Source organism: Canis lupus, chromosome 18, assembly GCF_048164855.1.
Source record: "Canis lupus baileyi chromosome 18, mCanLup2.hap1, whole genome shotgun sequence".
Lineage (NCBI taxonomy): Eukaryota > Metazoa > Chordata > Mammalia > Carnivora > Canidae > Canis > Canis lupus.
In genome coordinates, this window is record NC_132855.1 from 56,064,661 (window position 1) to 56,092,459 (window position 27,799).

At 44.9% G+C, this 27,799-nt stretch overlaps 1 protein-coding gene across 3 annotated transcripts in view; it reads right to left on the reverse strand.

Moving 5' to 3' along the window:
* Nucleotides 1-27,799, reverse strand: part of PLXNA4 (plexin A4) — a 420,895-nt gene that overhangs the window by 130,301 nt on the left and 262,795 nt on the right. For all 3 annotated transcript variants that reach the window (XM_072784612.1, XM_072784611.1, XM_072784610.1), the window contains exon 4: nucleotides 19,263-19,394. In XM_072784612.1, coding sequence (XP_072640713.1) covers nucleotides 19,263-19,394 — 132 coding nt within the window. The remainder of the gene's footprint in view (nucleotides 1-19,262; nucleotides 19,395-27,799) is intronic.

Consider the following 27,799-nt stretch of genomic DNA (forward strand, 5'->3'; position numbering starts at 1 on the left):
TGTACATCAGCGTGAGCTGGCATTTGCGCTGCCTTCTCTCTCGTGGTAACTATCCTTCTGTCACTTAAATATGCCAAATGCATCCTACTCCAGTCTTGCCCCTTGCCGTTCCCTCTGTCTAAATGTTTTCTTCGTAGATATTCAGTAGCCAGCTCACATGTCATTATTCAGAAAGAGCTTCCTGAGCCTTGTAGACCAAACCTGCCCCCTTCTGCTAGTTTCAGCTGCTCTCATGTGATTCCATCTTACTTCTCTTAGTAGCACCTCCCACTAGAAGAAATGATCTTGGTTATTTATTTGCTGACTTCTTTATTGTCCATCCCGATGCCCTGAGCATGATGCTACACAAATGTGTGGGCATTATCTGTTTTGTCTACTGCTGGATCTTCACTATTGCCAAGTGACTGTGACCATACCCCGCCCCCCAAACCCCAGAAGAGTTTTCCGGCCACCTTACTTCTCCTTGTCCCTCCTCCCTTCTTCTCTTTCCTCTAACTCTCTTTATGTGCTCTCCCCATGCTAACACGTATCTGTTGAGATAAAAATGAAGTACACAATCACACTGGAGGAATCACAGATGGATCCGGAGACTTCGGTTTACTCTGTCCCAGGCTTTTTTGCAATGACTCTCGCCTTCTTGGCCCTTTTCTTTGGCTCTCTGCCTGTCCTTAATGGGTGCCTGCAGGAGGAATGCCAGAAAGGAGGACTCCCACTAAATTTTCTCTAAGCTGTTTATTCTCGAACTGCATTTAAGCTAATAGGAAAGGCTTCACGGGAAATCTGGAGCTTTCTTGCCACCCCTGTGCTTGCCCTTTGACTCATTTCAATCTAGTTAGCCCTGTTATTATTTTTTCTGTGGAATGGCATATATCTGTGCCATTAATTCTACATATTTCTAGGGGAAAAGGGATTGAGAGGAAGGAAAGACTGATTATTTATCAAGTAAAAGACATTTCTTCTCTCTCTGGACAGCCAGGTGGATTTTCTGAACTCATTTCTGCCCTGAAATGGGGCAGCCACTCCTGAAATGAGTCCTCTGTGATGGGGTGGGCTCTGTTTTTATGGCCAGTGGGTAATAGCATTTCCTGATTTATGAATTGGCATCTGGGGTAGGTGCTGAGCCCCTAGATGGATTCATCATGGGGAGAGCAGCCATATAAATAATCCTGTCACATAAAATTATTGTTCTCATTTTGATTTTTAAAAAATGTCCTTTTGTGTAGTGGGATTTAGGAGATTTTAGTGGGAAAGCAGGAGAGGGATGAGTTATTTGGCTCCCTTTTTATCTATAAGATAAAAATGTACAGGTATTCTCCAGAAAGAGTGACTTGCGTAGAAGACAATTACCAAAATAGTTTAATTATTTGGGGGGACCCTTGGCACTTGGCTTAAAGTCAAAGCCAAGTTTTTTTGCCTGAAGAAAGACATAGAGAGATTGATTTCATGTGTCTGATCCAGGCTCCATTTGGGATTTTTTTTTAATTGGTAAAAAGAAGATCATTTCATGTTTCTCCCATCTTTCCCAAATCAGTGCGAGGATTCATTTAAACACACCAAATGCTTATCAAGTGTCTACATGGTACACATTGCCAAGCTGGCCTCCTGGGGCTGCCAAGACAAACCAGAAGATGGGGGTGCGGATGACTCAATGTGAAATGCAGGTTTGGAGCATGCACACGATTTCCTGGGTGACTTGAGTCATAGGACACCCTGGACATATAGTAGGTCAGGAGCAGAGACCGAAAGGTGGGGACACACATGTGTGATTGAGCAAAAAACTGGCAACTGTTGGCTGTTTAAGTTTTATGTTTAAACATAAAATTCCTCTCGTGAACTTGTAACCTCCCTAAGGACAAGGATCTTGCTTGATTTCTTTTGTACCCACCCCTTTGTTCCCTGACCTCGAGGTTTAACACAGAATAAGTCAGGAGAAACCACTTGTTTTCTATAAAAGGCTAGATAGTTTTTATTCCAGACTTTGCAATGGCCATATGGCCTGTATCTACCACTCAGCTCTTCATTGTTGTGGTCAAATCAGCCATAGACCGTACATAAATGAATGGGTGTGACGGGGTTCCAATAAAACTTTACAGACAAAAACAGGACGTCCATCAGATTTGTATTGTAGTTGCCAGCCCTGCTAGTAGGTCAATGATATGTGCTTATAGAATTAAATTGAAAGGAGATCATTTAATAATAAGTGCATAGGAAAACATCAACTATGATCGACAAAGTAAATAATTGTAGAATACGTTCAAAGAGTTACTTTCTTTTTTAAAAAAGATTTTATTTTTAAGTAATCTCTACACCCAGTATGGGGCTTGAACTCATAACCACAAGATCAAGAGTTGCATGCTCCCCTGACTGAGCCAGCCAGGTGCCCCAAAAGAGCTATTTTCTGTGCAGAAAGATTTCTGCGGTACTCATGATATACAATCTATTATAAAGTATATTTTATTTTATTATTATTTTTTATTTTTTAAAAAATATTTTTTATTTATTCATGAAAGACACACACACACACACAGAGAGAGAGAGAGAGAGAGAGAGGCAGAGACATAGGCAGAGGGAGAAGCAGACTCCATGCAGGGAGCCTGATATGGGACTTGATTCCAGGAGTCCAGGATCATGCCCTGGGCAGAAGGCAGGCGCTAAACCACTGAGCCACCCAGGGATCCCCTATAAAGTATATTTTAAAGAATGGGTTCCTTACATGAAATTAAGATTTCTAAATCTTCTCCAGTATGCAAGATGTTTTACAGACACTATGTCTTTTCATAGCATCAGGCTCTGGAAAGGGGAGAGAGAGGGAAACAGAGACAGAGGCAGAGAAACAGGGGTTTCTTTCTTCACGTCACTAGCCTAGACAGGAGTAGGACCAGGAATCTGGGAATGACAGCCAAGGGACTAGGAGGCATTTCGACACCTGGGCAGCTCAGTGGTTGAGCGTCTGCCTTTGGCTCAGGACATGACCCCGGGGTCCTGGGATCAAGTCCCACATCGGGCTCCCTGCATGGAGCCTGCTCCTCCCTCTGCCTGTGTCTCTCCCTCTCTCTTTGTGTCTCTCATGAATAAATAAATAAAATGTATATTTTTAAAAAGGTGGGGGACTAAGAGGCAGGAGTCTTCTGGTGAGTGTGGTCTTGCGGAGGGGACCAGCTGAGGCTGTTGAGCTATCTCTAACTATTGGCTAACCATAGGGGCTTCTGTTCATTCTTCTAATTTATTTCTTTGTTTTCATGGCAGAATAAACTCCAAATTCCAGGGGTCAACTGAACACCCGCCACCAGCCCACACAAGGCCAAAAAAAGCTTAGTGTCATTAGTCAATGCCAACTAGTTAATAATGACCAGCCTCTTCGCTAATGGCCCGAGGAAGGGGTCCTTGGATAGCAAAGGCCGTAGCAGAGAGACTTGCAGGCGGCTGCATGGGGAGAATGGTTTACAAGAAGCATTTCTGCTGGCCACTTTCAAGGGTGTATCCACCCATGCTCAGCTCTTCAGGAAGGTAGTAATTAGTTTTATTCCCTTCGGTGCACATGGCAAATGCAGCAGGATTTGGCATTTGGAGAACCATTGGAGTCTGCCCCTCTCATCTTGACTTGAGTCAAGTCTACATTTATAACTAAGAAATATCAGGACTGCAAGGAAGTTTAGGGTTTGTGTCCAGCTCCCACAGACAGAAAAGAAACTAGGAGTTTAGACAAGGAGAGGCCATTGCAAAGAAAAGCTAACCATGACTCAGCTGGCCCTGTACCACACAATGACTCTTGCAAACTGCAAGTGATGAACATAATCACTAAATATTAAGCTCCTTGAGGGCATAGATGTCTTGTGCATCTTTGTATGTTCCCATGGGGACAACACACAGATCTGCAGGGACAAAGGTTTCTAGGCCTACATAGAAGTTTATGATCATCTGGACAGTTTCCCCACTGATGTGTGATGGTGTGCTCCGTTGCTATGGATAGGCCATAAGTGTGCTACCATGTGGATCTTTTCAGCTCTTGCAACAGCTGGGAAATGCCTGGAGAGGATAGCACTCCTGATCTCCTCTGGTTATGAGGGGACTTCCATCATCTCAGTGAGCTGTAGAAATACATTCACTTCCAAGTGAAGTTTAGTGAAATATAGTTTGGAATGCATTGATAGTTCATAAATGGGAAACTAAGACACAGAAGTGAAGATCTTGTGAGTCAAGAACTTAATTCCAGTTAGCTTTACTCTGTGCCCAATGCCTTATCCGCTACCCATAGCTGCCACACTAAACTGTCAACAAATAACTATGGAAGCCAGCCAATTGTTGAAATTAAGAAGTCACTTGAATAAAAACCAGCAGAGGGCCAGATGATGTCATTAGCACCATTTGAAATGTGAGTTGGATGGCTAAAGCTTAAGTAAACTTACTGCCGGTACATGCAAGATGTTGTTCCTAGACCAATGGCTTTCACTTTGACCATGACTCATGGCAAGACATGTTTTACATTGCAATCCAGGGCACACATACATGCACATATATAGTTTCACAAATAGTACTTATCCTTACTGTGCTTGATGGACACTGTTCTGTTCGATTTTATTCTATTCCATTTAAAAAAAAATTCTGGTCACGACCCTTTAAATTGATTTCGTGACCCACTAAATTGATTTCTCGACCCGCTAATGTGTCATGACCGGCAGTTTGAAAAACACAGGCTTGACCCCATTCTAGCTCTCCCTCCTTCTCAGAGACTGGGAAAATGGAAGGTGAATGTGGAGAAGAGTTAGAAAAGAGACTGAGATTTAAAAAAAAAAAAAAAAAAAAAAAGGAGGAAGGTGACAAGAATACCAAAAAAAAAAAAAAAAAAAATGGGAGGAAAGAGAGAATGAGACAAAGGAAAAATAAAAGGGAAATGAGAGACATAATGAGCAAAGGCTACCTCCAGATTGACAGATTTATGCCCATTAAAACAGTTCTCAAGATCCACAGTCATTTTGGCCATACTTAATACAAAAATATTCCCTGCCGGCCTGTATGGCCATGGCCATGATCATGCTATCTGCCTGTCTGGAGTTTGTCTTATCTGTCAGCACCATCTCAAATTCCTTATAGACCTTCCCAGAGAGAATGTTCTATCTGCTGCTCAGTGATCTGGGCTTTTGAAAAACCTAAAAGACATTGGCTAAAGTACCCAAGGATAAAGAAACTAACCATACTGACTCCACTCAACCAATGCACCAGTGCACAATGGGCCCTGTGGACTTTTGAGCTGGGTCTTAACAGACTCTTGTGTACAGAGAAGATTGTTGTAAAAGTGACAGGAAAGTGAAGATTAGAGATTAAAGGAGATTAATTTATGAAGCATCTGCAGATTTACATACTCTGATAGCCAGTGGGTATCTAAAGAGTATTGATGATTGCATACCTTGTAGTGAAAATTTTTTGAGCATGCATTTATAATACACATATTTGTTTATAAAGACTATATATATGCTCTACTTGTTAATATGATTGCATTACCATCTACACACAAAGTTAAGAAATAAAAACATGAGGTAAAGATAAAGTAGCATTTTAGTGTTTATTTTATTTTGTTAATGGATGATATAAAACATTTTACTATCTCCAAGAAAATTATTATTTAAAAATGGTGGGACTGATATGTTAGAACTGGCTTCATTATTTGTGAAATTCTTTGTTGAGCACTTAGTGGTATGGGGTACTGAGGTCTAGGGTTCAATTTATTTTGAAACTTTGCTTTCATGGCTGTCATAATGGAAAAAAACACCTCACACAGACACAGAAATGCAAAAAGAGCATTGTTGGCTATGCTGACTAAATCTATGCTTCTCTTCAGTCTCATGCACCAATTATGTGAAGATTGTTGTTGAGATTCAGCTGGTAGATTTCCATCTTCTCTGATGTCAATCAGCCATTCTTTCAACTAATCGGAAGGTGCTGAATTTTTATATATATTTTAAAAACGGGTCAAAACTCTCTGAAATGCTTCCTTTGGAAGATTTTTCAGCAAGTAGAAGATTCTGTTTCCAAGTTTTAAAAGTTTTTAGGTAGAAATTTTTAGTGTCATACCTTCTCATCATCAACAACAAAATCACATAAAGGTGAAAATATTTCCAAACATTCTTTTTTTTTTCCTTTCAAAATGGTCTCCCCATGCTATAAATTCTTCCTAAAAGTGGATACTTTCTAATTATTTGTTAACGTATTACCTTTATATTGAGGGGGCAGGTGAAGTGTTTAATTTTTTAAAGTTATCAGCAAGGTGACATACTTCTGACAGCTGCTTGTCAGAACTGAAAAGATCAGCAAATGTGGAACATTTTGGTTCTCTTAAAAGAAAAATGTTTAATTATGTTTCCATAATCAGCAAACCTCTGGGTTGTACAAATGATTCCTCATGGTTACTTCCATTTCAAATTGTAAAGACTCTATTTTGAGATTTGTTTTTACAATATTGATAATATCTGTTGCACATAAATTGCAAACTTGTTGTAATATATTAAAACTGAATCAGCCAGTAAGAACACCAGTATCACCACTGGGAGATGTGGAGCTCCCATGTACCTCCATGCCTTTCTGAAATATGGATGCCTGACATACAGACAAAGGCAGGGAAACAGTATCCAGTATCGACTGTCTATTAAATGCTTACATTTAAATATTTAAATATTTAAAACCAAATTTCTTGTTTTAAACAGAAAAAAGAAAAGGTTCTAATGGTTTCTTCCTTTGTCCCATCAGATTATTCTTTGTACTTCTTAGCATCAAAGTGCACTTTAATACCACTAGACTAGAGAAGCAAAAATGGTGCTCAACATTTTAGAGTTTGTGCTTTTAGGTCTTTGGTGTTCTGGATCAAAGCAATAACAAGTAGATAAATTGCCTCCTCTAAATCATGTGAATTGAGGGATATCGGGTTGTCAACATTTATTTCATTGTTGAAGAGAGAGTAATAAATACATGAAAATAAACAATGGCCCCTAAATTAAGAACCATCTGAGCAGAAGTAAAATGATACATTAATTCTGTTAATCCCAGATGTACAGCTTTGAATGGCAATGGTAGGTAAGAGGCAGGATTTTAATACTTTTAATAAAATTGATGGCTTTCAGAGAAGGACAATGAGTTGTCAATCAAGGTTGGGGCTAGGCTCAGAGCTGAGGGGGGTTCTGAGTACCTAGGATAGAGGAGGAATTCACGCGAGTGGCAGCAAGCCAGAGAGGTCAGTGAGCAGCCTGAGGTCCAGGTGCAACCATGAGATTAGAATCCAAAGAACCCTCCTTTCCTGAACTCAGGAGAGTTGAGACAGAATTCAGCTTATGCCTGGAGTTGGAACAGCACAAAAGGAGAGAAGCCAGGGTCAGGCTAGAGCCAGGGAGACCACCAGTGAGCAGGAAGCTGAAATCAAAAGGGCTGGAAAAGATCAAAATGAAGTCTTTTCCAGTGAAGGATCCATACTCCACCAGCCACTCTGGGTGCTCCTGGTAAAGTGAGTTCTGGGGTCACATGAGCTTGGGAGACACTATGTCCCCAATTTTCCACCCCACCCCTAGCTTGGAAGCACAGAATACTCATCAACTCACCAAGGATTCAAAGATACCTACCTAACTCAGATTTCTCCAAATGTATTTGACCAAAGAAAACTTAAAAAAAATTGTCCTGTCAAACTTTGGTTGTGAGAATAAAATTTGGGGAATCCTGGATTAATTGATGCTTAAAGCAGTGAGGTAAAGGGTCAGGTAGGAGGCCTCGGTCACATTTCATGCTTCATACGTGTATTGTGTGTGATCCCAGATGCCCTCAGCTTAATGAGAGCAGCATTTTTCCTCAAGCCTTGTGGACAAAAGTGGCCCCAGGGCAATAGGACCTTTCCTCAAAGGGCCTCCCCTCTTACCCTGCAGGTAAATTCTGGTATAAGCAGTGACCCCTGCTGGAGGGCAGTGTCTCAAGGAAGCGATCTGGGCAGAGTCAACCACCACAGCTCCAGCCCGAGAGGCCCTTGGGACCTGTGGACTCAGGCTGCGGGGTGGCAGGGGATGGAAAGTGTGGCCAGTGGAGGCTGCCCTTCTCTGCTCTCTGCCACCCTGGGTACCAAACACCAGGGGCCTGACATGCCCCAGAGGAGGCAGAAGTGAGTTTATGAATGATGGAAGTAAAAATACTATGGGTGAAATTAAAAAAAATAAAACTCAGACATCATTCTACTAGACCAGCAGCCTGAAAACAATAAAGAGGAAAGCTAAGATTTATTGAGCCCTTGTTATGCGCCAGGCACTGCACTAAGAATTTTATATATGCCTTCTGATTTACTCATTGTCACCACCCAGGCGGTGGGCACTAGCAACTGTTGAGAAACTGAAAGTACTCAGAGATTAAATAACTTGCCCAGAGTCTTATAGGTAGCAAGTGGCAGAGCTAGGACCAAAAACAAGGGCCGGTGGTTCCAGCTCCTGCTCTGAACCACCTTCAGGTCATCCAGCAGGTAACCGGATAACCTTCAGGATCAGCTCAGAATCCTTTCTAAGGAGGACATACCTATTTCTTTGCTTGCATCTCAGTCTTTTGCTGTTGTGCAAAACTTCAAATAAATATCCAGATAGTCTCCCCCTCAACAATTATGCATTTCCTTGAAACGATGGCATTGTCTTTGAGTCAGTTTCAAATTCAAGTCTCCATTGTCTATGCAAAATATCTGAAATGCACTTAAGAGACTCGGATCAGATATAATCCTGCCATTTGTAATTTCTCCTTTTATGCCTATATTGCATTTGGTAAAGTCATGTGGCATCACTAATGCCAACTAGTCATCTTGAACAATGGCACAAATTAACATGCATCTATTTACTTTTGAAAATGTCTCATCAATATTCAAACTGAGTACACAGTTCACTTAAGTATCCAATATTCCCAGACTCTCTTTCTGCAGAACTCAAGCACGAGTCGATGAATCTCCCAGAACGGAACCACTCCCATTCAGATGTCATCCCCAGAGGACAGGGGCGTGGGCTAGGATGGTAGGAGTCAGCTCCATCCACACCCACCTGAGGTAGGAGGATATAGGAGCTGAGTAGGACCCACAGAATCGAGAACTATCTTGGGAAACACTCTAAGAGCTCTGGCCTCTAGACCAGAGTCCTCATGAGACTACACAAATGCACAAGGAGACTGTGCTCTTCAGGCTGACATTCTGTCCTCCACCCTACCCAGCTCTATATATGAGGATGCTGGATTTCCAGGGTATCCCTGTAGGACCGCTTTTGTTTCAATGCCCTGCAGGCTGGACTTTGCTCCCAGCTCACCCCTAACAGAGGCTCCCAGAGCAGTGCCTTCCTTTTGCTTTCTTCTATTCTGTGCAGGGCCAATACCTGGGCTGGGAGCGCACGCTGTGGGCACTTGATTAACACACATGGTGGGAGGAAGGGCCTGGAAGGTGGCAGAGATGCAGGCCCTAGCCCTGTTTGCCCACACTGTTGGAGTCTCTTCACATGCTGCTAAGTGGAATATTGCAGGTAGTTGTCTTTGAAATGGCCCTTGAGTGCCCCGATGGTCTCGGGATGCCGGCACCGAGTGGAGAGGAGATGTGACTGTCAGGGCAATTGCCGGAGACAGACGCTTAATGGAGCTCTGGATCAGGAGCTGCCAAGGCTTTCCCCTAATCACCTGCCCCTCGGATCTCCTCGTCCTTCCTCCCGCACCACCCCCTCCTCTTTCCCCTGCTGCCCTCTTTCCAGACTAGCTCTTCTGGTATTCTGAGCAGAGGGAAGGGATATAAGCCATTCCCCGTCTGCCTTATAGGTCCTGAGAGATGAGGAGTCAGCAGACGTTTAGGGTGCCCTATCTGTGATGATCCCAAGTCCACTAGAACTGGACTCAAACACACTAGAACTCCTCCCCCCCACCCCAAGTGGAAGTAGAGCACAGAGGAAAACCCACCCAGCCCTGTAGAGGCTGCACAGCTCTGTTGATTGGGGTGGGAGACTGCAGGCTCCTGGCCCTTCGGTCTCCTGGAGGGCAGCCCCAGCAGGTATGCAGGGAATGGTCGGCCTTAGGGGTCATCCGAGGGGCTTCTAAATGGACAGGGGGCATGGGTGTCAGGGCGCCCTGGGGAGCTGGTGCCCAGAGATGAACCACCCTTCGGCTACCAAAGTGGTGGTAATAATAATGATGATAATGACGGAGAGAGCTCCCACCACTTGCTGAAAGCCTGCTACATGCTAGGCACCTTCAGATCTCACCTTTGATGCTTTACCCTGAAAGGTGGTTATTATCATTTGCATTTTACACATGAAGAAACCGAAGTGTGAACTGCATGCATGATTTGGTCCAGTGGCAGAGCTGGTGAGCGTGCAAAGGGCCGGGATGAGAACCCAAGTTCATGTCCTGCGGTCTCCCTCCTACACACAGTCACCCCGTCTGAGAAATGCCAGGCCACTGTCATTTCTCCTCTTGGGGAGGTTACTGGACTCGATCATATTCAGGTGTCCGAGGCTTTATGCCTCCGTGAGTGACCACTTAGAAACACATCTACTGGAAAAGGAGGGGGCTTGACTGCTTCGATGAGATGAGATGGGTTGACTGTGTCTGGGGCCCCACGTACCCCAAGAGGCTCTAGAATAGAGGCTGCAAGGCAGCTGTTGTCTTAACCTGTATCAGGCTACAAGTAAGGCGGAAGAAGCCAGGACACCTCCACCATGGAGCGGTGGGGTGATTCTGAGTTCCTACTGTCGCCCCCACTGCCTCATTCAGCCCTCTACCCTCGGCAAGCCCCTTTGCCTTCTGAGGCTCATTTTGGAGGTCAAGAAGTCAGGTATAGAACTTTCCTGCTGACAAGACCAGAAGGTAAAGAGCGTCTCCTGCCCCCACAGACAGCTCCGTGTCCCTCTTGGGAAGAGGGGCTGCAGAAGACACTGCATGAGGAGCTGAGCTGGATTCTAACCTGGCTCCCTGGCCAGCGTGCTGTGTGACACTGGACAAGCCATTCACTTCTCGGGGCTTCGGCTTGCTCCTCGGTCATACTGCAACAGGAAAAGTCTGCAGGAGAGAGGTGGACCCAAATAAGCCTTGAGCACTTTTCCAGATCTGGGATTTCCTGATGCTGGGGAGAAGCCGGGCTCCCAGCACCTAGGGAGTCATTTCCCTTGTCTGGGTCCCTCTGGTTCTGCGACAGTAAAATGGAGACGGTCTCTGCCTTTCTTGAGAAGGAGGTGAGAAGTGGGAGCATCTCAGTAATGACACGCTGGAACCCGCAGGATCAGCTGCAGACAAACGGGAAGGCCTCCGTCTGAGTGAAGTTGGGTGACACACGGCAACACCTTCCTCTTTCCTCCCAGGGCCCAAGGGGGCTCCGATGCCTGTCACTCACTCCCAGGTCCCTGCTTCAGTTTCCCTCCCAGGAGCCCTCAGAGCAGCCGGGTCTGGGCCCCAGGAGCACACGTCCAAGCGGGCTTGTCACAGTGTCAGCCCTCCAGACACACTGCCACACACAGCTGTGTCCCCTGCAGGGTCAGGCAGAGCGACGCCAAGCCGTGTCACCATGGAGGGACCTCACGAGGCATGCGCCCTGGACCCGGTGCCCGGAGACTCAGAAGCTTTCTTACAGGAGCCCAGCGGGGGCGGAAACCATCTCCACGCTGCCCCATGTGTGATGAGGTGGGGGTGTGCAGACACCCGAGATTGCCAGGCTTCACGTCGGCTGCCCTCAGGACACTCCCGGGAGGCAGGCTGGGGATGGGAGGGACACTGAGGCAGAAAGAAGCAGTAATGGCCCCCTATCACACAGCAGATGCACCATCCAGTTTGGGGTTCCGGCCCCAAATGGCTCGAGCCTGTCTTGGACTACCCTACCACCTTTCCTTTGAAGCAAACTTCCCAGCTCAAGTCAACATGGTAAAAATCCCAGTCACGAAAGGGCCCTCTCACCAATTTCGTCCCAACAGGCACACTTGAGCAGCCCCGCTTCACAACCCCGAGCCAAGAACTTGAACAGAAACACAAAGAACAGGGAAGACGGTAGGACAACAGGCCTCCGTTCACCCCGTTTACACACTACGTCTCTCTGGGAAGACTTTAAAATGGCAACTCCCTCTGCATCGTAGGGCAGGTCTATTTTTAAGTCCTTGAGGAACCTCCACACGGTTTTCCAGAGTGGCTGCACCAGTTCACAGTCCCACCAACAGTGCAAGAGGGTTCCCTTTTCTCTGCATCCTTGTTGTTTCCTGCCTTGTTAATTTTCCCCATTCTCACTGGTGTGAGGTGGGATCTCATTGTGGTTTTGATTTGTATTTCCCTGATGGCCAGTGATGCAGAGCATTTTCCCATGTGCTTGTTGGCCATGTCTATGTCTTCCTCTGTGAGATTCTGTTCATGTCTTTTGCCCATTTCATGATTGGATTGTTTGTTTCTTTGCTGTTGAGTTTAAGAAGTTCTTTATAGATCTTGGAAACTAGCCCTTATCTGATACGTCATTTGCAAATATCTTCTCCCATTCTGTAGGTTGCCTTTTATTTTGTTGACTGTATCCTTTGCTGTGCAAAAGCTTCTTATCTTGATGAAGTCCCAATAGTTCATTTTTGCTTTTGTTTCTTTTGCCTTCGTGGATGTATCTTGCAAGAAGTTGCTGTGGCCGAGTTCAAAAAGGGTGTTGCCTGTGTTCTCCTCTAGGATTTTGATGGACTCTTGTCTCACATTTAGATCTTTCATCCATTTTGAGTTTATCTTTGTGTATGGTGCAAGAGAGTGGTCTAGTTTCATTCTTCTGCATGTGGATGTCCCCAATTTTCCCAGCACCATTTATTGAAGAGACTGTCCTTTTTCCAGGGGATAGTCTTTCCTCTTTTGTTGCATATTAGTTGACCATAGAGTTGGGGACCCATTTCTGGATTCTCTATTTTGTTCCATTGATCTATGTGTCTGTTTTTGTGCCAGTACCACACTGTCTTGATGATCACGGGTTTGTAGTACAACCTGAAATCTGGCATTGTGATGCCCCCGGCTCTGATTTTCTTTTTCAATATTCCCCTGGCTATTCGGGGTCTTTTCTGCTGGAAATTTACCCAAAGATACAGATGCAGTGAAAAACTGAGACACCTGCACCCCAATGTTTCTAGCAGCAATGTCCACAATAGCCAAACTGTGGATGTGAAGGACAACTCGGTGTCCATCGAAAGATGAGTGGATAAAGAAGATGTGGTTTATGTATACAATGGAATATTACTCAGCCTTTAGAAACGACAAATACCCACCATTTACACTGACGTAGATGGAACTGGAGGGTATTATGCTGAGTGAAATAAATCAATCGGAGAAGGACAATCATCATATGGTCTCATTCATATGGGGAATATAAGAATTAGTGAAAGGGATCATAGGGGAAAGGAAGGAAAATGAGTGGGAAAAATCAGTGAGGGTGACAAAACATGAGAGACTCCTAACTCTGGGAAACAAACAAGGGGTGGTGGAAGGGGAGGTGGGCAGGGGGATGGGGTGGCGGGGTGACAGGCACTGAGGGGGGCACTTGACAGGATGAACACTGGGTGTTATACTACATGTTGGCAAATCAAACTCCAATAAAAAAAAAATACACACAAAAAAAAAAAAGAAAAAGAAAAAGATAAAGATAAAGATAAAGAAAATGGCAATTCTCTTGCTTTGACTAGAACTCCAGATCCCACTTACCCTGGCCCATGTCCTTTTGCCCCTGATCTACTGCATAATTTACCCAGTCCATCGGTGGCTTCTCTGCCATGTCCCCTTCCTTTTTTTTTTTTTTTAAAGATGTTATTTATTTATTCATGAGAGACACAGAGAAAGGGGGGGCAGAGACACAAGCAGAGGGAGAAGCAGGCTCCATGCAGGGAGTGGGATGCAGGACTCGATCCTGGGACTCCAGGATCACGCCCTGGGCTGACGGCAAGCGCTAAACCACTGAGCCACCCAGGCTGCCCTCGTGTCCCCTTTCTAAAACTGCAAGCCCTTACAGTCAAAGTTTTTATCTGTTTCTTTCCCCTTTTGTCCCCAGTGCCTGGGCTAACACCTGGCACATGGTAGATGCTTAGTGAATATTCGTTGAGTGAATGAATGACTCAGGTGTGGGTAATATGTTGTAAAGCAAGATGGCCCTCACTACTTGACCACTGGATTATGCTGGAAGGAACCAAGGAGAGCTGCCCCACCTGGCCCTGCCTTCCTAGGAACTCAGAGCAGGTGGACCCACCTCCAGACCCACCTCCTCAGTACCCACAGGCATCTTGTCCTGGATCACAGCTAAGACCCGAGTGTCACCTGCTCATGAGAGTGTCCTCAAGCCTGGACCTAGAAGCAGGCCCAGCAGGTCAATAGGAGTCTGTAAAACAAAGAACGCCATGAAAGATGGCTTTGGCCCAGACACAACGGAAGTGTGTCTTCAAAACAGAAACATGTCTGGTGCCTCTGGCCTTCAGGCAGGGGAGGGCTGGGGTGTGAAATGGCCGAGATGCTGAATGTGCCACTTGGTCTGGGGCCTATCAAAGAGACTTGCCTTATGTGGGGGACAGCTGCTTCTTCCCCGATGGGGGTTGCTCCAGGGCACCTGAGGACAGCCCAGCTCTACCACTTCATCTCATTCATCTGCCTTGCTGACATTTTTTCTCACTTCCCTCCCATTGCTTTGGCAGGTTTTTATCACAGCAGTTTCAATGTGTGTAGACATTCCCTTGGGAGAACTGGAGTCGTAGTAAATACACACTGTAGACATACACACAGACATGTATGAAGCGAGAAGGAGGCTGATGGGAGACACACAGGCAGGGGCGGACACAGGGGCGGTGTGCACACACACACATTCTACGAAGATACCCAGGGGTACACTCCCTCCGACACACCCAGGACAAGTACAAATGGAAAGTGAAAGTCTCACTGGGTGAGAAATAAAGAAGAACTCACATATTCCTAATAGCACAAATAATATCCTGGCTTGGAATTATTCAATTTGCAAATCATCATAATAGTTTGGGTGTTCACTCACTTCTAGATGCTGAGCCAAGCCCTTTCTACGGGCATTAGCTCATCTGGCCTGTGTCAGTGCCCAAAGGGATCAATACCATTTACTATATTCCCATTTCACAGACCACACGCTGAGGCACGGCCTCTCTCCCAGGGCATCACCTACTATCTCCCACTCCTCGTTCCAAGGCAGTCCTTCTGCATCCCCAGAAATGCCATGGCGTGTTCCCATCACCCGCCTCCGTGCTAGCTATTCCTTCTGCCTGGATGAGGATTTGCTACCAGTTGCCTCCTGACACTTCACTTGACCCTTCTCTCTGCTCAAAAGTTTCCTTGTTAGGAGGCTTTCTCTGACAACTTTCCTTTTTTTTAGGTTTATTTTTTCGTTTTTTTTAGAAGATTTTATTTATTTATTCATGAGAGACACACAGATAGAGGCAGAGACACAGGCAGAGGGAGAAGCAGGCTCCATGCAGAGGACCCGTTGCAGGACTTGATCCCAGGACCCTGGGATCATGTCTTGAGCCAAGGGCAGATGCTCAACCGCTGAGCCACCCAGGTGCCCCTCTGACAACCTTCCTTAAAGAGCATTCCCCACCATATTCCTGGCCACCACCTCATTCCCACTGGATCTGTTAAATTTTTCATTGTATTCATCAGCATGTGAGATACACCATTCATTCACTTACTCATTTGTGATCTTGAGTCTCTACCTAAAATATAAGCACTAACAGGGCAGGGATTTTGTCTGTCTTGTTCCTCACAGAATCCCTAGTATCTAGAGAGTGGCTGCTTCACAGTAGGTGCTCAATAATTGTTAGTATTGAATGAATAAATGGGGTACTGAGAGGGTTAGTAACTTGTCTATGGTCACAGAGCCAAGAAATATACCGTATTTGTATGCATACATGTGTGTACACACACCCACACACACCCACACACACACCTCCCACTCTCCACTTCTACCTCTACTAGTTATACCATCCTTACCTTTTCCGCCCCTCTAATCACATGGCTGGCTCCCGAGACAACCAACACCCCACTCACCCCAACTCACACCCCCTCCTTCTTTAGGGGATTTCCAAAAGTCACCTAACCTACAAAAATTCAGTGGTGGCTGAAAGGGGCTTATTACAAATAACAAGACACCCTTTTCAGTTTTATGGGTCCTGAAGATTTCAGGAACTGAGGACAGGAGACCAAATACTATAACAAAAGATTCTCTCATTGCTCTTGTCACTCAGGAAATTCCATGGGTTTTAGTAGCCCAGTGCCAGAAATGGGGATGAAGACTAAATATATGTTTCTTATTATAAGCCACAATATCACAATTAGGCATTATATATGACTAGCACATCAGATCTATAATAGTACTATGTAAAAGGTGGTTAAATTAGGCTATTTAGGTTTAAACAGTATGTTTATTTAAATAAAAACACAAAGCAAAAAATAGTTCAGGGCAGGATAAAAGTTATGGTGGTGATAAACAGATGACTGAGGTTTGGGAGATACTTCCTTTGTCCGAAGTGTGGTCTTCTGATTATATATATAAGTTTAAACTTGGGAATTAAGATAAGCAGCAGATAATTTGTATCGGTCCCTCTCTTTTCCAATTCTGGGTCAATGATGACAATGGGGATTCATTCACTCATTCATCAAATAATTATCAATATCAAAGGTGTAGGTGAGGTGAGTTTTAGACAAAGAAGACATAGGGTGGCCCTCAAGCTGCTGACAGTCTGGTAAGAAAGACATCCCAGTGTGAGAAGAGCTATCAAAGAGTTGTCTACCCAGAAGTCATCAATCACTCATGGTAGAACGTGGCAGCACAGCTCAGTTTTGATGGATAACGCAAAACTAGCCAGATGAGAAAGGGAGGTGCCCTCCGAGCAGAACAGACATCATTGCTGAGCTTATACAGACTGACCTGTAGACTCAGCGCTGCAAAGTGCTCTGACACAGCATGGCGGACACCAACCCATCAGCTGACAGACGCTGGAATAGCCCTAGAATATTTACCAAGTGCTCTTGCCCGCAGCTCTACTTGGTATGCCCAGTCAATAAAGCAGATTGTGGGTTCTTGATCTACTTTTACTGGGACTGAATCCCTGCCCACCTCAGCCTCCATCTGAACTCCTAAGCTCCATACCTGATAGGTCACCCAGAATCTTGGTGCCCCCACTTGCCTGACTTCAAACATGGGCAATGTCCAGACCCTCCTGTTGCAGTGTCATAAGAATAAGAGCTTCCAATCACCAAGCCCTTACTCTGTGCTGGGCTTGTTACATGCACTGTATCATTTGATCCTTGGGACACTATTGGATGTTATTATTACTTCCATGCAATGGTTGAGTATGCCATTCTAAGTCTTAAAGAGGTTACGGAACTTACCTGAAATTATACTTGGTAAACGGTGGAGCTAAGGTTCATGCTCAGGTATTCTTACACCAAAGCCTGTGCACTTAACCATTTTGCTGTACTACCGCTCCCCACAAAAAGAATGTGCAAACCCACTGGATACCAGGGTTGGGCCAGCTGTCAGGGGCCTCGGCCTCTTGTTTTGATGGCAGGCTGCCCTCCATCTCAGCGAGGAGCAGCCCAGAATAGATGAATGCCCTGGCCCCATCCATTCCTGCCATCCTTTCTTTTCCAATAATCCAGAGCTTCCAGTGGACCTCATTCTCCAAGCCTGAGTGGGCACTGACCACTGACTGCTCTCAGGAAAGCAGAATGGCAGAGGACAAAGAGCTCACAATCCCAACTCAGTTATCAGAGGGGGCTCCACATAGCTTATATTTTCCATCTTTGGAAGTTCTTCAAGTTCCAGGTTCAGGCAAGACATCCTGAAATACTTAATGTCCTGTGGGGGTACTGGGTCTTCTCCAAAGGATTCATTCTACTAAGGAAAGCTGCTTTCCCTCAGTATCTAGGGGCCTCAACGGTAGGCAGGGAGTGTGGGATGTGGGCCCCATTGAAAAAGAGCAAGGAATGAAAGCAGAGGAGAAGCCTCATACCCTGTCCTGTCTCTTGGGGTAAAATGTGCCTCTGTTGGCCCCACATCAGGCAATCCCCAGACCAGGGCAGCCTCCACGAAGGCACCACAAAGGTCCCAGTGTGGCTGAGTGGGGAGTCCCACACCAAGAGAAGATGTCATCGAGCTCTTGGGGAGGATGGAGCTGCTGTGGGCTGCCAAGGCATAATGCACAAGCCCTGTGGGTGGCATAATGTGGTATTCATCTCCTTCCCTATGCGGAGAGGGGACAGACAGAACAATCCAGACTCTGTCGGCAAGGTCCTCTGGGGAGTTCAGGCCTCACTAATGAAGATGAATAAGAGATGGGATCTGCCCCTCATGGCTGCTGCCTTTGTCACATACATATTCATGGACTGGAGCGACAGCTCCTGGGAATGACCCAGCCAACATAGAGATGAGAGAGGCAAGGTGTGGCAGGGCTAATCCACCCTTGAGGGGGTAGTGCTTGTGGGGTGGAGCACTCTGGGCTGTGAATTAGGGCACTCCCAGAAATACTCTTGAATATATGGAATTTGCAAGCTGATAATTTATACCTTTGCCTGCTATAGACATATGAGCCCTGGTATAAGCCAAGGAGCCTTGAAGAACTTACTTAGTACTCAGCTGAGTTCCAGGAACAAAGCCCAACTTTGCTACTTCCTACTCAGTATCAGTTAACAGTAATTCCTGCACCCTCCCTCTTCTGCCTGGCTTGGCCTCAAGGAATTTGCTGGAACTTCATGCTAGAGTTATAAGGTACACACAAAGGCTCAGAACGTATGCTGTATCGTCTCACTTCACACACACAAACCCTGTTTTTTTTTTTTTTTTTTTTTTGAATCTCCATCCATTTGACCATTCTGTGATGTTACCTCAACCAAGATTTTTGGGCAACTCATCCTTGCCCACCATAGAAGGTGACCTTGGTAGGAGATTATACTTTGTGTAGGGAAATCTGGACAAAAAAATGTGGGCATCTGTACCGTGTTTCTTCAAAAGAGAGTAAAGGTTGGCCCTGAATCTATACTCACCCATCACTTTGAAGGTAGTGGATTTGTTCTAGACTCCCAGATGTTTTGATATTTTAAATGCTTTATTCCCTGTTTCAGGGCACTCAGCCTCAGTCCCCAGGCAGCATAACCAAAAAGATACACACTGAGCCAAATAAATCAAATGCCTTCTCTGCAGCTGGCCTCCCGTAGGTTTCCACTGAGCCACAGGCTAGTACTTAGCAGCAAAACAAATGTCTAACAGAGCCCAAGAGCCTTACCTGCCTTTCTGACATGATGTAGAGTTGCTCGTGGTCCTTGGAGAAGGCCATATCCCGGAGGACTGGGCCGGGGTCCACCACCTGCACAGTCTCATACTGGAGGGCATTGCCCCTGGGCCCATCCACCCGGATCTGTGGAGAAGAGGAAGAGGAGAGATGATATGAGTTCAGATCCTACACTGCCTGAAGTCCAGCGTCAGCCCCGACACCCTCCCAACAGCTACGGGAGAGGCAGGGAGCTCTGCCCCCAAGGCCAGGCCATGAGGATCTGGGGTGAGAAGCCCCCCATGGGCCTCCTGGTGGGAAAAGCAAAGAGAAGGGAAGGCAGGGAGACCAAACCAGGTATCACAAAGCACCTAGTGTCGTCCTCTCTGGCTCTCTGCCTCAGGCTTTAGTCTTTGAGGCTTGGCTTATAGTCTTCGGAGAGGAGGATAAGGTTGGTATTAGGGAGCAGGGACTGGGAATTGGGTAAACAGTAGGTAACTGAAGCTGCCTCACATGAGAGTGTCATCATGTAACAGAAAGGCGATAGATATTATTTGTTAGATTTGTTCTCAGAAAATAGTTGGGTGTAAGGATGCAGGCTCATTCTTTGAAAAAGCTACCCAGCTATCACTGCCACATCTTTTTGTTTGTTTGTTTTTTCTTTTTTAAAAAGCATTTTATTTTAGATCACTTTTACATTTATAGAAAACTTATAAAGACAGTAGAGAGAGATCCCATATACCCCATATCCAGTTTCCCCTGTTATTAATCCCTAACATTAGTATGGCACATCTTTGAGGGGAACCAGGCAAAGTGCCAACCCCAAAAGTTTCACACTGAGTGGACTCATTCTGGCCATTAAACCATAGGCTTCTGCTTCAGGCTTAGGACTAGATGTAGGTCTTGAAACCTCCTAGAGGTTCTATTCACATCCCCAGGGAAGGGGACATGAGCATTCCAGGAAAATGCACGTTGATCATGAGTCATCTCCAAACTTCTGAGAACACTTAGCACGGCAGATCACCCCTGGGCCATCCACAGATCTTCCTAGAACTGCTTGCACAACGTGGAGACAGCCAGGACAGACTTTTGCCCATGCTCCCCCGTAGTGGATGACAAATCTAGACAGCAGCTTCCCAACGCCACATGGTGCTCATCTGACCTGGGGTGCCGGCCCAGGTCTCTAGAATCAGAATCATTAGGAGTTAGGAGCCTGAGCTCATAGATTCAGTGCAATCGCTGCCCAGTACTAACAATGCCACCCACCTAGGTTGGGATCAAACATCCAGAGGGAGACAGGGAGAGGCAGTAGCTAGAGGATCACCAAACTTGAGTCAATGCCATTTGTAGAAGACTCCATAAGGTACCCACAGTGTAATTTTAGAGGTTTCAGTAACAAAACTAAAGAAAAAATTATATTCCATATATTCCCATAATGCACTCTTACTTTTAATTTTTAATATTTAATTTTTAGCCTCTCATGAGATCAAGGAGAAGAGAAGTTATTCAGAGCAAATAAATTACAGAAGGGACACCACATTAACATCTACTGATGACATCAATTCATCTGAAAGTGCTGCCTCTCGTTTCTGTTGAATTCACCGAACTCTCACACTAGGTTATTTTGTGATTTGTGTGTTTGCTTTAAGGTTTGTTCCAGACTCGGTTTGTTTGTTTTCCTCTTAAGCACTATTTTTAAGCCCTTCCTAGACATCAGGCACTAAGAAATGGTTTTGCACGTAATTCCTTATTGGTGTAATCCTCTCAATCCTGCGGGCTTAGTGGTCATTTGTCCTGACTTTGCACGGCCTCTCCAGCATCCATTCCACCCTCTCTCACCTTGGGGGCAAGACAGGATCCACCCCCTGTGTCCCCTGGGGGGGGTGCTCCCAATAGGGCACAAGCAAATCAGTTTAATCTCACTCTGTTGCCACAGTGATTGAGAGAAAGCAGGTCCAAGCCATCAACATGTGCACTCAGAGCAAAGCAGGGACAAATAGAGTTTTGTGATCAGGCAAGAGAGAATTTCTCCTCACCCTCAGTAGGTCAAAAAGACAGCTAGCTCTAAGAACTGTGGGCAGCCCTCTTGTCATAAAGAGGGGAGTTGAAACCAGGAAAGGTTTAGGTACAGAGATGGGGAAAAAAATTAGTCTTTGGTGATGTCCCTGAGCCACTGAATCACACTGACTCCAAAGCCTGCTCTATGTCAGGATTTTCTAGTTACTCAAGTTATTTCCTTATTGTTAAAAGAATAAAAAGACCTTTTTTTTTTTCAACATCAAAAGTCCTAACTGCTATACTGATACAAAAGATGAGGAAAATGAGACAGAGGTGCACTAAACAATTAGCCTGAGCTATAAAATCTGGAGACAGGGCTCCTGAGTGGTTCAGTGGTTGAGCATCTGCCTTCGGCTCAGGACATGATCCCAGGGTCCTGGGATCGAGTCCCGCGTTGGGCTCCCTGCAGGGAGCCTGCTTCTCCCTCTGCCTGTGTCTCTGCCTCTCTCTTTCTGTATCTCTCATGAATCAATAAATACAATTTTTTTTTAAAAACTGGGGACAGTATTAGAATTAGGTTCAACTCTGAAGTCCATGCTTTTCCTACCACCCTTTACATGAGATCTTGTTCCTTGGTGGGTTTCGTGTTTACCCCCTGAGGCATGCCACTTAGATAAAGGTAGGGGGCTGAGGTCAGGGTCTCTGGTCTATACAGTTCCAGACACTTTTGCCAGTCATTCCTGATTCTGATGCTGAAATATTTGAGCTTGACAAATATTTATTTAAAAAATGAAGAAATAAAAGAAAGCAGTTAAAACTCCTCTCTGCTGATTTCTCATGAAGCTCACTAAGACAAAAACAAAATCAAAAACCAATAAAGGAATGAAAGGGAATAATTTTAGCTCTGAAAAATCAAAATGCCTCAGATTCCAGTAGCCCTCCCGCTTCTGTGCCCACCCCCATGCCACCAGATGTCTATCCTGGCCAGGTCCTTCCTTAATCTGAATGAAATGAGAGTTCATGCAAAACCAATTGGGATTACCACCCAAGTCTGACCGCGTGGCGATGGCCTTGGCCCCCAGCCCAGCCAGGCTTCATCCCCAGCTGTGAGTCACCTCTGGAGCTGCAGCATAAGAACTACAAGAGTGATACTGAGCATGCTGGCTGGTCTCCAGCCCCCTAAGGCTGCCAGCAGGAGCAGGCTGCCCTAGGAAATGCTGGTAGATCTGAGTCCATTCCAGTGCCCATGGTCTGATCCCCAGGGGAAATTAGATGCAGTTTCTGATCAATCTTCTTTATCATTGGGCCCCAACCCCCTGCTCTTTAGCACAGGTGATGTGCTGGATGTTGGTGGACATCAGAAGAAACTGCGTGAGCTAGGGCAGGGACAGAGGGACATACCCAGGAGGACCTAGGGCAAGTTTTCATGGGCCTTCACCAGGGAAGCAGGATGGGGTTATGGTACCCCCTTCCACACTCTGCCTGGGGTGGGGGGGAAGCAGTAATTAGAAAGGCAGTCTTCCCCACACCCCTCTATAGTCCACTTCTTATTTCAGAAAGCAGAAAGGAAAGCATTCATTCATCCATCTGTTGGAAGAATCTCACACAGATCTTGGATAAGAGGAGTTTGTGGTAGAAATGGCTGAATGATGGATAATCATCAAATTTAGGTAGGATGGCCCAGCTGCTGGCTCCTTGGGCTTCATGTAAACAATAGCAACAAGAACTGCTAATAACTGTGTGGCTACCATGTGTCAGGTCTGATGCAGGCTTTTTACATATATTAACTTCCCATAACTCTGCAAAGTAAGCATTAACATCCCATTTACAGGTGAAGCACAGAGAGGTTTAGTAACTTGTTCATGGTCACACATCGAGCAAATGGCGTGGCCTCAACCCATACCAAGGTCTGACTGATTCTGCCCATGCCTCCGTGTGTTCATGTACTCTACTAACGCATGTTGAACCAGGTTCTTTTGGTTGTATAAACCTATATCCCTTCTGGAAGTGAAAGTAGTTGATGTTAAACAAACCACCCCGGGAGTGCCAGAGGGACCATGTCTGCGCCTACTGCAGTTCTTTTGGGAAAGAATCATGCATATGAATGAAGACGATGCTGTTATAAATTTTCTTTTTTTTTCTTTTTTCTTTTTTTTGTTGTTGTAAATTTTCAAATAATGATCCCTTATATTTTTGTTTTCTACCTTGCACAGCATTCTTAAATAATACTGTCTCATCTGGTGGCTGTAGGATTTTTATGATGTTGACTACTAGTATAACCGTTCTCATTTTGCTGATGAAGAAACTGAGGCGGAGGCCGTTCTGTGCATTACCTGAAGTTCAGTGAAAAACCAGTAACAGTCAGGACTAGAACTCAGGGCTCCCGATTCCTAGTTCAGTGCTTGGCCCTTAGTGATTTAGATTTCCCGAAAGGTTTTGGCAAGGTTCCATGCGAAAAGACATTTAAAAATAATGAGTCTCTGTGGGACTTTGGGCAGTTTGACCGTGGAGAGAGAATCGACTTAGAGGCAGAAGAAGACATGTTTCTGCATGGAAGAGTGGGACTGGGGGCATTTCCCAAGTGCTGGTGTAATGACTTATCTTATTTAATATTTTGTATAAGCGGTCTAGAGGAGGGAGCTAGAAGATAAGCAGATGAATCTAAGCTCTTTGGGATAGCAAGAAGGCCAATGATGGAGATGGACTACAGAAAAATGGTATATCCTCAGCAAGCACTGGGGAGGAGAGCGGCACATGGCTAAAAAGGCTGGGACCATGCATCTCACGGGAGTAGAGACTCGGCCTTGTAGCTCCACTGCCCAGCATGGCACCCAGGAAACGGTTGGTGCTCACTAAGTAGTCACTGATAGGTGCGGGCAAGGGTGTGGGGAAAAGGGAACTCTTGGGCACTGTTGCTGAAAATGAAGATTGGTATAGTCACTATGGGAAACAGTACGGAGGGTCCTCAAAAATAAAAAAAAATAGAACTTCTTTATGATCCAGCAATCCTACTCCTGGGTATTTATTCAAAGGAAACAAAATCAGTATCTCAAAGAGATAACTGCATTCCCATGATTATTACAGTATTATTTATAATAGCCAAGATATGGAAACAACCTAAATATCCATTGATGGATGAAAAGATACTATATATATATATATATATATATATATATACACACACACACGCACACACACATATAGATATACATACATGTTATATATGTATATATACAAAACATATATAGATGTATGTATATATGTATATGATATATATATATATATATAATAAAGCCTTAAAAAAGAAAGAAATCCTGCCATTTGCAACCACGTGGATGAACCTGGAGAATATTATGCTATATGAAATAAGCCAGACACAGAAAGACAAATACTGCATGATCTCACTTATATGTGGAATCTAAACTAGTGAGAGTCCTAGAAGCAAAGGCTAGAATAATGGTAGCCAAGGGCGGGGGGTTGAGGAAAATGGGGAGATGTTGGTCAAGTGGCACAAAGTTTCAGTTAGAAGATGAGTAAGCTCTGAAAATCAAACATACAGCAATGTGACTAGAGTTAATAATACTGAATCGTGTGTTTGGAATTTACTAAGAAGGTGGATCTTAAGTGTTCTCATCACACACACACAAGGAAAATGGTTAACTATGTAAAGTGATGGATATGCTAATTAGCTTGATTGTGCCAATTATGTCACAAGACATACAGATATCAAGTTGTATGCCCTAAATATATATAATTTTTATTTGTCACTTATGCCTTAATAAAGATGGGAAAAATGAGTAGTTATTATATAAATGGTCAACTCCCGGCAGGAAAAGGAGCCACATTCTACCAATGGGCATGGATTCTTGAGCTGATCAAGGTGTGATCAAGGAATACTCAACGTGAGAGGCAGGAGGAAGAAAGGAGTGCTCGGTGTCATCATTCACTATTTCCCATACTCCGTGGCAGCCCAAGTGGCCAGCAACATGGCAAGCAGCATTCAAATGGGATTTCAGGGGAAAACAAACAAAGCCATTCTCCTGGCCAAGTTCACTTGAATACAGAATAGCATGTTCAGTCCACCCCTGATAAGGTAGAAACATAATCCAGATGCCTGCACCTGGAGAACAGCCTAGGAAAGACACCTCAGGCCACAAAGGCATAGATGAGATCAAAGGAGATGTGTTGGCCAGTGGCTCTGGTTCAGTTGCCAACACAAGAGCCACCCCGAAGCTTGGGAGGTGGCAGCTTAGAACAAACAGGATTTCTTCTTTCACACTATGCAGGTGATACTTGTGGATCACCTGAGCACTGAGAAAGGAAGGACATAGAAGTTTATTTTTTTTTTTAAGGTAGAAGATGTAAAGAAGCTGATAATGTAAGTTTGGGTGTTTAGACGATGTTATTCTCTGAGGCTAACACCAAGGAGAAGATCAAGTCCTGACCCTACATGCCCCCTGACAGAGGGACACTCTGCATTCATTCATCATCCACAGGGCATTCATGGAACGCCACTGTGTTCCAGGCTCAGAGCCAGCTTCGGTAGAAGAAAGGAGGGTCTTTGCCCTGTCCTCCGGGAGGCCTGTCTCCTAAAGGGCTCAGATACCACACACATAAGGCCAAGTGGCGAATGCTACAACCAAGGGTGTTCATCGGCCTCCATTCCCTCTTCCCAGGAGATCTGGCCACTGATTGGAGTGTAACCAGGAATCATTGGCTCAGCCCCAAGGGAGACTTCAGGGAGCGGGTGTGCACCATACAGACAAAAGGGCTACCAACGTGGCACCTCCAACTCTGCAAATGTGGGTAATAAAACACATAGTGAGTAATATCAGGTTTATTCAAAAGCCACCTTTGGAGATAAAAATCTTTTAAGTCCACAGGAAGATGGATCTGGAGTAGCAAAATCAGTGGTACGAACAGATTTTATTAAGGCATATCCATATTGGCCCAGGGAGAGAAGAGTGAAAATATGAAGGGTCAGAGGGAAGAATCTGGTTCTCTTCACTCAGCACTGTCCTGAGGAGACTGAGTGTAGACGTGTTCTGTGATGGGGTGTGGTTGTCCCTTCAAGTCTTGCCATAGACCCAACGGAACATTCTTCTAACCGGTGCCGGACAACGCAAATACAATGCCAGTCACAAATGTGGGCCACATGTGAAATTTTAAATTTTCTACTAATGGTGACATTAAAAAGATAGGTAAAATTGCTTAATTAATTACAATTAGCTTTAATGATCTGTTTTATCTAACACAATGTGCGCCAAATACTAATTATTACTTTCACATATATACAGTATAAGAAATTGTTTGTGATATATTTTACATACGTTCCCTCATGCTACATCTCTGAATCCTGATGGGTATTTAAGACTTACAGCAAACCTTAATATGGACAAGCCACACTTTATTTTTTTTATTTTTACTTTTTTTTTTTTTTTTTTTAGCAAGCCACACTTTTAAAGGTGCTTAATGACCACGTGTGGCCAGTGGCTGTCCTACTGGATGGCACAATTCTAGGTTATCGTCATCCCTGCCTTCTGATCTGTACTCTCCAAGCGACCTTGCTAATAATTTGGCTGCTGACAATCCTTCTAGAGGTTCCCTCAGCTGAGATCTTGCTCACTCCTCTCCACGGCTACAACACCTTTGTATCTCCTGGGACCTTCATGTGCTCTACTGTCTTCGTTTTTCTGGAGCTCACAAGCTGTAAACTCCAACCAGCTGTGTGGTCCCCATCAGTCCAGGCGAGTTATAACACACAGCTGTGTGTGGGCTCGGTTCTGATCTAGCCTCGCCCTCAGCAAGCTTATTTGATATGCCCTTGCCTTCTCTTTCTGCATTCAGGCTATAGGCACTCTGGACACACCTCTTGCTTGGCAAGGATTGCCCTGTACCCTGGGTGACAGTCAGAAACATCTAAGAAGTGCTGAGAAAGAACCAAGCAGTCAGAAGAGATGCTACAGGGGGCACAGTCTCAGAGGCTCCAGTTGCACCTGACAATACTGCTCTAGGGGCAAAGCAGGACCTGGATGGTGTGGGCTCTTGGGGGTCTAGGGGCACAGCCAACTGCCAGTCATGGGGAAGAATTTCAATATTTAACAACCAGTGAGTTATTCACAACGGCCAAACACGCAAGCAGTCTAAGCGTCTGTTGACAGCTGAATAGATAAAGAAAACTTGATATATATATCACATGGATGTAGAGTGTATGTATTAAATATATGTAATCCATGCATACAAATAGGAGAATATTATTAAATGTTAAAAAAGGGAGGGAATCCTGCCATTTGTAACCACACAGATGAACCTGGAGGGCATCATGCTCAGTGACATAAGCCAAATATAGGAAGACAAATATTTCATGATCTCATTTCTATGTGGAATCTAAAATAGTCAGACTCAGAAGCAGAGAGTAGAATAGAGATTGCCAAGGGCCAGGGGGAGCGTGGCATGGGGAGATGCTGGTCAAGGCATAAAGATTCAGTTATAGAGGATAAATAAATTCTAAAGACCTAACATACAGCAATGTGATCACAGTGTATACTTGAAAT